Source organism: Rana temporaria, chromosome 3 (assembly GCF_905171775.1).
Source record: "Rana temporaria chromosome 3, aRanTem1.1, whole genome shotgun sequence".
Classification (NCBI taxonomy): domain Eukaryota; kingdom Metazoa; phylum Chordata; class Amphibia; order Anura; family Ranidae; genus Rana; species Rana temporaria.
The window spans coordinates 399848819-399858666 of record NC_053491.1 but is presented as its reverse complement, the minus strand read 5'-3'; the positions used below and the strand labels follow the sequence as shown (position 1 = coordinate 399858666).

Below are 9848 nucleotides of genomic sequence, written 5' to 3'. Positions count from 1 at the left end.
GGAGAGGAGAAGATAGAGGTAGAGCAGGAAAGGGAGAGGAGAAGATAGAGGTAGAACGGGAGAGAGGAAGGGGGGGAAATAAAAGTAGAACAGGAGAGATGGAGGGGATTAGAGAGTGGTAGAGGGGGAGGGAAGAAGAGAGAAGGAGAGCAGGAGAGAGGGAGGGAAGAGAGAAGGGGAGAGGGAGGGGAGAAGAGAGAATGAGAGCAGGAGAGAGGCAGGGGAAAAGAGAGAAGGAGAGCAAGAGAGAGGGAGAGGAGAAGAGAGAAGGAGAGCAGGAGAGAGGCAGGGGAAAAGAGAGAAGGAGAGCAGGAGAAAGGGAGGGGAGATGAGAGGAGGATAGAGGGAGGGGAGAAGAGAGAAGGAGAGCAGGAGAGAGGGAGGGGAGAAGAGAGAATGAGAGCAGGAGAGAGGGAGAGACAAAGAGAGAAGGAGAGCGAGAGAGAGTGAGGGGAGAAGAGAGGAGAGCAGTAGAGAGTGAGGGGAGAAGAGAGAAGGAGAGCAAGAGAGAGGGAGGGGAGAAGAGAGAAGGAGAGCGGAGAGAGGGAGGGGAGAAGAGAGAATGAGAGCAGGAGAGAGGGAGGGGAGAAGAGAGAAGGAGAGCAAGAGAGAGGGAGGGGAGAAGAGAGAAGGAGAGCAGGAGAGAGGGAGGGGAGAAGAGAGAAGGAGAGCAGGAGAGAGGGTGGGGAGAAGAGAGAAAGAGAGCAGGAGAGAGGGAGAGACAAAGAGAGAAGGAGAGCGAGAGAGAGAGGGAGGGGAGAAGAGAGGAGAGCAGTAGAGAGGGAGGGGAGAAGAGAGAAGGAGAGCAAGAGAGGGGGAGGGGAGAAGAAGAGAGAAGGAGAGCAGGAGGGGAGAAGAGAGAAGGAGAGCAGGAGAGAGGGAGAAGAGAAGAGAGAAGGAGAGCAGGAGAGAGGGAGGGGAAAAGAGAGAAGGAGAGCAAGAGAGAGGGAGCGGAGAAGAGAGAAGGAGAGCAGGAGAGAGGGAGGGGAGAAGAGAGAAGGAGAGCAGGAGAAGAGAAGATAGAGAGAGAGGGAGGGGAGGAGAGAGAGAGGGAAAGCAGGAAAGGAGAAGGCAGAGGTAGAGCAGGAAAGGGAGAGGAGGAGACAGAGGTAGAGCAGGAAGGGGAGAGGAGAAGATAGAGGTAGAGCAGGAAAGGGAGAGGAGAAGATAGAGGTAGAACGGGAGAGAGGAAGGGGGGGAAATAAAAGTAGAACAGGAGAGATGGAGGGGAGAAGAGAGTGGTAGAGGGGGAGGGAAGAAGAGAGAAGGAGAGCAGGAGAGAGGGAGGGAAGAGAGAAGGGGAGAAGAGAGAAGGAGAGCAGGAGAGAGGGAGGGGAAAAGAGAGAAGGAGAGCAAGAGAGAGGGAGAGGAGAAGAGAGAAGGAGAGCAGGAGAGAGGCAGGGGAAAAGAGAGAAGGAGAGCAAGAGAGAGGGAGAGGAGAAGAGAGAAGGAGAGCAGGAGAAAGGGAGGGGAGAGGAGAGGAGCAGGAGAGAGGGAGAGATAGAGAGAGAAGGAGAGCAAGAGAGAGGGAGGGGAGAAGAGAGGCGAGCAGTAGAGAGGGAGGGGAGAAGAGAGAAGGAGAGCAAGAGAGAGGGAGGGGAGAAGAGAGAAGGAGAGCAGGAGAGAGGGAGGGGAGAAGAGAGAAGGAGAGAGGGAGGGGAGAAGAGAGAAGGAGAGCAGGAGGAGAGAAGAGAGAAGGAGAGCAGGAGGAGAGAAGAGAGAAGGAGAGCAGGAGGGAGGGGAGAAGAGAGAAGAGGAGCAGGAGAGAGGGAGGGGAGAAGATAGAGAGTGAGGGAGGGGAGGAGAGAGAGAGGGAAAGCAGGAGAGGAGAAGGCAGATCAGGAAAGGGAGAGGAGGAGACAGAGGTAGAGCAGGAAGGGGAGAGGAGAAGATAGAGGTAGAGCAGAAAGGGAGAGGAGAAGATAGAGGTAGAACGGGAGAGAGGATGGGAGAAGAGAGAAGGAGGGGAGAAGAGAGAAGGAGAGAGGGAGGGGAGAAGGAGAGAGGGAGGGGAGACAATAGAGGGAGGGGAGGGAGGGGAGGGGAGAGAGAAGGAAAGTGGGAGAGAAGACAGAGGTAGAGCAGGAAAGGGAGAGGAGAAGATAGAGGTAGAACGGGAGAGAGGAAAGGGGGAAAAAAGAAGTAGAACAGGAGAGAAGGAGGGGAGAAGAGAGAAGGAGAGCAGGAGAGACGGAGCTGTTCGTCCAGGCTTATGGATAAAAAAAATGTTTCTTTTCCCTCTCACAGTCCGCCCCCTCATTGAAGGGGCCACTTGCCTTTCTAATAACCATGATCCCGGTTATGATGTCTTCTACTCCTCTTCTAGTATCCCCACTGCCCCCTTTTTTATTTTTCTCTCTTACACTCCACGGCTCTTTCCTCTTGCTCCCCTAAGGGCTGGATACCCTTTCCTTTTACCGCCCTCTCTTCTCTTTCCTCTCTCTTCCTCACCACAGATTGATTCAAAGTAACATCTCACCAGCGGCGCTTAGACGCTCACTTCACAGTGGGCATTTGGCGCCTAACTAAGCTCAGAAATCAATAAGGGAAGAAGAGAGAAGGGGAGAGGGAGGGGAGAAGAGAGAAGGAGAGCAGGAGAGAGGGAGGGGAGAAAATAAGAGTAGAGAGAGAGAAGGAAAGTGGGAGAGAAGACAGAGGTAGAGCAGGAAAGGGAAAGAAGATAGAGGTAGAAAGGGTGAGAGGAAGGGGGGGGGGGGAATAAGAGTAGAACTGGAGAGAGGGAGGGGAGAAGATAGAAGTAGAGCTAAAGCTGGAGAGAGGGAGGGAAGGTAGAAGAGAGAGGGAGAGAGAAGACAGGGAAGGCGGGAGAGAGGGAGGGGAAAAGAGAGAGGGGGAGAGAAAGAAGGAGAGGTGAAATGAGAGGGAGAAAGGGAGGAGGAGAGAGAAATCAGGTTGTCTGTTAATGTTGTGAACAACTGAGTTCACAGACAGTGTACAGAGCTGATCCAAGAGGCTCTGTACCATATGTGACTGTGATGATCAATCACAAATATAAGCAAACATATTTGCATTGGAGAGCCCGCCTATTCCCTTTACAGTGGCCTGGATTCAAGAAGCAATTGCGCCTGTGTAACCATAGTTACGCAGCGCAATTGCTTACTTGCCCCGGCGTAACGAGTGCTCCTGATTCAGGAACCTCGTTACGCCGACTGCAGCCTAAAATATGCGCGGCATAAGGCTCTTATGCCCGCATATCTTAGGCTGCATTCTTGCGATGGCCGCTAGGTGGCGTTCCCGTTGTGCTCAGCGTATAGTATGCAAATTGCATACTAACGCCGATTCACAACGTTACGCGAGCCCTGCGTACGCAGTTTACGTCGTTTCCGTACGGCGTTTTTCGCGTAAGGCTGCCCCTGCTATTAGCAGGGGCAGCCAATGTTACGTATACCCGTCGTTCCCGCGTCGCGAAATTTCAAATTTACGTAGTTTGCGTAAGTGATTTGTGAATGGCGCTGGACGCCATTCACGTTCACTTTGAAGCAAATGACGTCCTTGCGACGTCATTTCCCGCAATGCATGTCGGGAAAGTTTCCCGACGGAGCATGCGCTCTACGATCAGCGCGGGAACGCGCCTAATTTAAATGATTCCCGCCCCCTACGGGATCATTTAAATTGCGCGCGCTTACGCCGGGCATTTTGCCGGCGCGCCCACGCAATTTACGGAGCTACTGCTCCGTGAATCAAGGGCAGCGCAGTAAATTTGCGGGGGCGCAGGGCAAAAACGTTGCCCTGCGCCTCCGTAAAAAAAGCGCAATTGTACCTGAATCTAGCCCAGTGTTTACAATGACCTCGTCCTCTTCTTTCTGCATGGCTATTGTGATGGATTAGAGCGATTCTGATTGGTCAGCACCGACACAAAATGAAAAACCACAGAGGAGATCAAATACAACCAAAAGAAATCTCTATTTGTGGGAGAAAAGGGACGTCAAATTTGTTTGGGTACCACGTTGCACGAACACGCAAATGTCAGTTAAAACGGCACGTGCCGAATCGCTAAAAAGGGTTAATGAGCTCCCTCCTTAGATATAGAGAAGACATGACAGCTCTGTATATACTGTTTATATATATAAAACATAAAATGAAGGTATGTGATGTCAGTGTTCTCCATCCTACACACCTCCCGCAAGCAGTGCAGGAAACCATGACGTCATGGCAACAGGCGGGCGGGGCTTGAGAAGGTATGAGCGCGCTCCCCGGGGCTGTCGGGGTACACGCTGGCCAATGGGGGCGCTGTTCCTCCGCAGCTTTCTCCAATGGGCAGGAGGAGGGCGGTGCGGGTGCTCGGCAGGCGCGCTCCTGCTCCAGAGTTGGAAAAGGAGGTCGGGGGAGCTGCACGTCACGGGGCCGAGGAATATCGGGGAATCAGCTGGTGACTGAGAGCGGAGCCGTGCATCGCTGAGGACTCCATCTCTCCGCAGGACCAGGATGACCGAGATAAGGCAGAGGCTGGCCCGGGAGGCGGAGGAGGAGAAGGTAGAGCGGGGCTGTGCTGGGGACTCCCCGGATCAATGAGGGGGACAGATGATGGTCTGCGCTATCATAGCACCGGGGGGAGGGACGGGGCCTGCTGGGATCATCCAATACATGGGGGGAGGACAGGGCTTTTCCATATTATTCTCCCATCACCAACAGTGCCTGCAGGGATTTCCCATTCTACTACCCCCCCCCCCCCCAACCAATGCAGGCTCATTCATTGATTGTCATTAATCAGGATGGTGATGGAGATTCCACAATCACATCTATCATTGTGTCTGATAGACACTGCAAAGAAGTAAATGCTGCTTATTACATATGTGTATGTGTATGTATATGTATATGTGTGTGTGTATGTGTGTGTGTGTATATATATATATATATATATATATATATATATATATATATATATATATATATATATATATATATATATATATATATATATATATATATATATATATATATATATATATATATAAATTCCCCGATCAGCCAGATCATTATCACCACTATTCCAAAGCCATGGGCATATACACTGATCAGCCATAACATGATCACTGACAGGTAAAGTGAATAACATTGATTATTGGGTGGCAATGGATTCTGAAATTGGGTGAGATATAATAGGCAGCAAGTGAACATGTTGTCCCTGAAGTTGATGTGTTGAAAGAATAAGAAATGGTTAAGTGTAAGGAAATCAGGGATTTTGACAAGGACCAGATTGTAATGGCTAGACGACAGAGCAACTCTAAAACTGCAGCTGTTGTGGGATGTTCCTGGTCTGCAGTGGTCAGGACTGACTGAAAGTGGTCCAAAAAAAGAAAAGCTGCAAATCGGCGACAGCTGTGGTGAAACTACAAATCCCATCATGCCTCTGCCTCTAGAAGTCATGCCTGTGATTGTCAGGGTCTTGCAATGTCTCATGGGACTTGTAGTTTTTACCACAGCTGGAGGGCAGAGGTTGCCTACCCCTGGTATAAAAGAGCTACTGTAGCTCAAATTGCTAAAAAAAGTGAAAGGAGCACTAAAGGAACATTTTTTTTTTTTTTTTGCTGAAATGGCTGTTTTCAGGGTATAGAGACATAAAAGTTAACTGATTCCTTTTAAAAATGATTAAAAATAGATTAAATTCAATCATATAATGTGCCTGTAGTTTCACTTTCGTTTTTAAACTGGTTTCATGTTTTTGTGAAGTAAAGAGACCCACAGAACAAAAACAAACAAATCCAGGGCAGTGTTTTGTTTTTAAAATGAATCTGATTGGTTCTGAGGAGTTTTAGACACACAGGTTAGACCATCGTGAAAAGCTGCCATGAGATTTTTCATAAGGAGCCAGACAAGCAGGAAGTGTGGAGATCACAGCAGAATTACAGCTACTTCAAAGCAAAAATGAACAATGAGGACATGAAACCAGTACTGCAGTAAGGTAAAGGAAGCTATTTAGCTAAAACAGAAATTTCCTTTAGTGATCCTTTAATGCCAGATCTGATAGAAAGGTGCCTCAGGATGACGTCATCTTGTGACGAAACACATAGGGAGGAGCGACGTGTTGACGTCACCGTGTTTGTGCAGGTTCCCGGAAGGAAGGGCTGCTACATTTGAGCCACCTGGCTTATTCATGCGTGTTTTATAATACTTTTTGTAAGTGAAGCCTTTTGTATATTAAATTGTTAAGGCTTCCATAGCATCAAATCCTTATGTTTTTTGGGGTCCTTATATGATTGGGTTCTCCCTTGAGTGGCGGTTGATCTTTAGCTTGATCCCTCTGGGTGAACAAAGCCCTTGGCTGGGTATAATAGCCACAACAAGAAAGACCTTCCATAATAGGAGGTCATAAGGAGCTGGTGAGTGGCCATTTCATGAGGTGGAGGCATTTCTTTGGAAATCGCACACTATTCTGTTTTTTTTTTTTATCAAATTATATAGCACAACTTTATTTTTTCTGTTTCTCACAGAAAAGTTTCCGCTGTAAGGACATTGAATTTGTTTATTTTGGGATTATTACTATTTGTAGTATTGTGTGTCTGATAGAAAGGTGTCAGAACACACAGTTTGTTGTGTATGAGATATCCGAGCCGCCAGGGTGTCCATACTGACCTGTGTCCACAGCCAGAAGTGCCTACATTGGGAATATGAACATCAGAACTGCACTACGGAGCAATGAAGAAGGTGACCTGGTCTGATTAATTCTAAAAATGGTTTGAGGAACACAAAAACCAGGTTGAGGTGTTGACTTGGCCTCCAAATTCTCCAGCTTTCATTCCAATTGAGAAGGATTGCCACTCTAAGCCCCAGTCCTCTAAAGCACACGCCCTTTTAGGAACTTGCAGGTGCTGGCTCTGCAACGAACTAGGAAGGAAGAAAAAATCCTGGACGGCCGCACACCGCTGAAGGCATCTTTATTGATATCTTGTGTAGCAGATGGAATCCAATATAGTCACTTCATGTTACAGGAAAAGCGGTTGACGCGTTTCACACCATATGAAGGTGCTTAAAGCGGATGTGCCATGGGAAAAAAATATTAAAAGTCAGCAGCTACAAATACTGCAGCTGCTGACTTTTAATATTAGGACACTTACCTGTCCTGGAGTCCAGCGCCGATCGCAGCAGAGGACGAGCGATCGCTCGTCTCTCTGCTGCTCCCCCCCGCCATCCACGCTGAGGGAACCAGGAAGTGAAGCGCTGCGGCTTCACTGCCCGGTTCCCTACAGCGCATGCGCGAGTCGCGCCGCGCCCGCCGATTGGCTCCCGCTGTGTGCTGGGAGCCGAGTGTTCCCAGCACACAACGGGGGGCGACGGGATGTGACGGAATGCCCGTCTTTTGCCCGTGAATGCCGGGCCAGAAGTGGGTGCAAATACCTGTCTTTAGACAGGTATCTGCACCCCCCTCCCCCCTGAAAGGTGTCAAATGTGACACCGGAGGGGGGGAGGGTTCCGATCAGCGGGACTCCACTTTAGGGTGGAGAACCGCTTTAATCATAGCTTAAGGACCGCCTCCTGCACATATACGTCGGCAGAATGGCACGGCTGGGCACAAGCACGTACCTGTACGTCCTCTTTAAGTGCCCAGCTGTGGGTCGCGGGCCCGCGACCCAGGACGAAGCTCCGTGACCACGACCGCTGGACCCGCCTACCCGATCGCCGCCGGAGTCCCGCGATTGGTCCCCGGAGCTGAAGAACGGGGAGAGGTGTGTGTAAACACAGCTTCCCCGTTCTTCACTGTGGCGCTGTCATTGATCGGCTGTTCACTGATATAGGGAAAGGCAATCAATGACTTCACACGTATGAGGTCACACTTAACCCCTTCAGCGCCCCCTAGTGGTTAACTCCCAAACTGCAATTGTCATTTTCACAGTAAACAATGCATTTTTATAGCATTTTTTGCTGTGAAAATGACAATGGTCCCAAAAATGTGTCACAAATGTCCGAAGTGTCCGCCATAATGTCGCAGTCACGAAAAAAAATCGCTGATCGCCGCCATTAGTAGTAAAAAAAAAAAAAAAAAAAATATTAATAAAAATGTAATATAACGATCCCCTATTTTGTAAACGCTATAAATTTTGCGCAAACCAATCGATAAAGGCTTATTGTGATTTTTCTATTTTTTATTTATTTATATTTTTTTTTTACCAAAAAAACACACCGTATTGGCCTAAACTGAGGAAAAAAAACGTTTTATATATGTTTTTGGGGGATATTTATTATAGCAAAAAGTAAAAAGTATTGATTTTTTTTCAAAATTGTCGCTCCATTTTTGTTTATAGCGCAAAAAATAAAAACCACAGAGGTGATCAAATACTACCAAAAGAAAGCTCTATTTGTGGGAAAAAAAAGGACGCCAATTTTGTTTCGGACCCACGTCGCATGACCGCGCAATTGTCAGTTAAAGCGACGCAGTGCCGAATCGCAAAAAATGGCCAGGTCCTTTACCTGCATAAAGGTCCAGGTCTTAAGTGGTTAAGCACCTTCATACGGTGTGAAACGCGTCAGTGGCGTTTTCTGTAACATGAAGTGACTATATTGGATTTCACCTGCTACACAAGATATCAATACAGATGCCTTCAGCGGTGTGCGTCCGTTCAGGATTTTTTCTTCCTTCAATCCAATTGAGCATCTGTAGGATGTGCTGGAAGAACAAGTCCGATCCATGAAGGCCCCACCTCATAACCTACGGGACATAACCACTTGCTGACCGCGCTATAGCCAAATGACGGCTACGGAGTGGACGGCTGGATCTGGAGGCCGTCATGACGGTCTCCCGTGATTGGGCGCTCTCTGTAATCGCAGTGTTCAGAGGACACTGCTGATCACACATTGAGGTAAAGAGCCAATCGGCAGCCCTTTACCATGTAATCAGCTGTGTCCAATCATAGCTGTTCATGGATGGAAATGGAAGCCAGTTATTGGCTCTCCTTTCCTCATACTGACAGCATGGGGAGAGGAGAAGAGAGCCGATAACCGGATTCTCTAAAAGAGACATGTACACTGATTATCAATGCAGCCTATCCGTCCCCGTCAGTGCAGCCTCTTCAGTGCACATCAGTGAAGGATAAAAATTACCTGTTTGCAAAATGTTATAACAAACGTGGTGGGTTTTGAATAATTAATAATAAAAAAAAAAAATCTTTTTTTTTTTTTTCGTTTTTGTTTAACCATTTAAGACCCGGACCGTTAGGCAGCTAAAGGACCCGGACAGTTTTTGCGATTTGGCACTGCGTCGCTTTAACTGACAATTGCGCGGTCGTGCGACGTGGCTCCCAAACCAAATTTGGAGTTCTTTTTTCCCCACAAATAGAGCTTTATTTTGGTGGTATTTGATCACCGCTGTGGTTTTTATCTTTTGCGCTATAAACAAAAATAGAGCGACAGTTTTGAAAAAAATGCAATATTTTTTACTTTTTGCTATAATAAATATCCCCCAAAAATCTATAAAAAAACATTTTCTTTCCTCAGTTTAGGCCGATACATATTCTTCTACCTATTTTTGAAAAAAAAAATCGCAATAAGCGTTTATCGCTTGGTTTGCGCAAAATTTATAGCATTTACAAAATAGGGGATAGTTTTATTGCATTTTTATTTTTTACTACTAATGGCGGCGATCAGCGATTTTTTTTTTTTTTTCGTGACTGCGACATTATGGTGGACACTTCGGACAATTTTGACACATTTTTGGGACCATTGTCATTTTCACAGCAAAAATTTACCAGAGAAACTACCATTTAACATGGGAGTCTATGGAAGGGGTGCCCAGCTTTAAAAAATCGGTGCTCCCCGGCCGTAGGTCCCCCAGACAACAAACTTTGCACACTTGTAGAGGAAGAGTGGGGCTACATGTGTACCAAGTTTGGCCG

The 9848-nt window shown here is 47.7% G+C and overlaps 1 protein-coding gene across 1 annotated transcript in view; it reads left to right on the top strand.

Moving 5' to 3' along the window:
• The first annotated feature begins 4290 nt into the window (after window positions 1–4290).
• Window positions 4291–9848, top strand: part of CDS2 (CDP-diacylglycerol synthase 2) — a 103688-nt gene continuing 98130 nt past the window's right edge. The window contains exon 1 of the mRNA XM_040345910.1: window positions 4291–4494. Within this exon, the coding sequence (XP_040201844.1) occupies window positions 4447–4494 (48 nt within the window). The 5' untranslated portion in view covers window positions 4291–4446. The remainder of the gene's footprint in view (window positions 4495–9848) is intronic.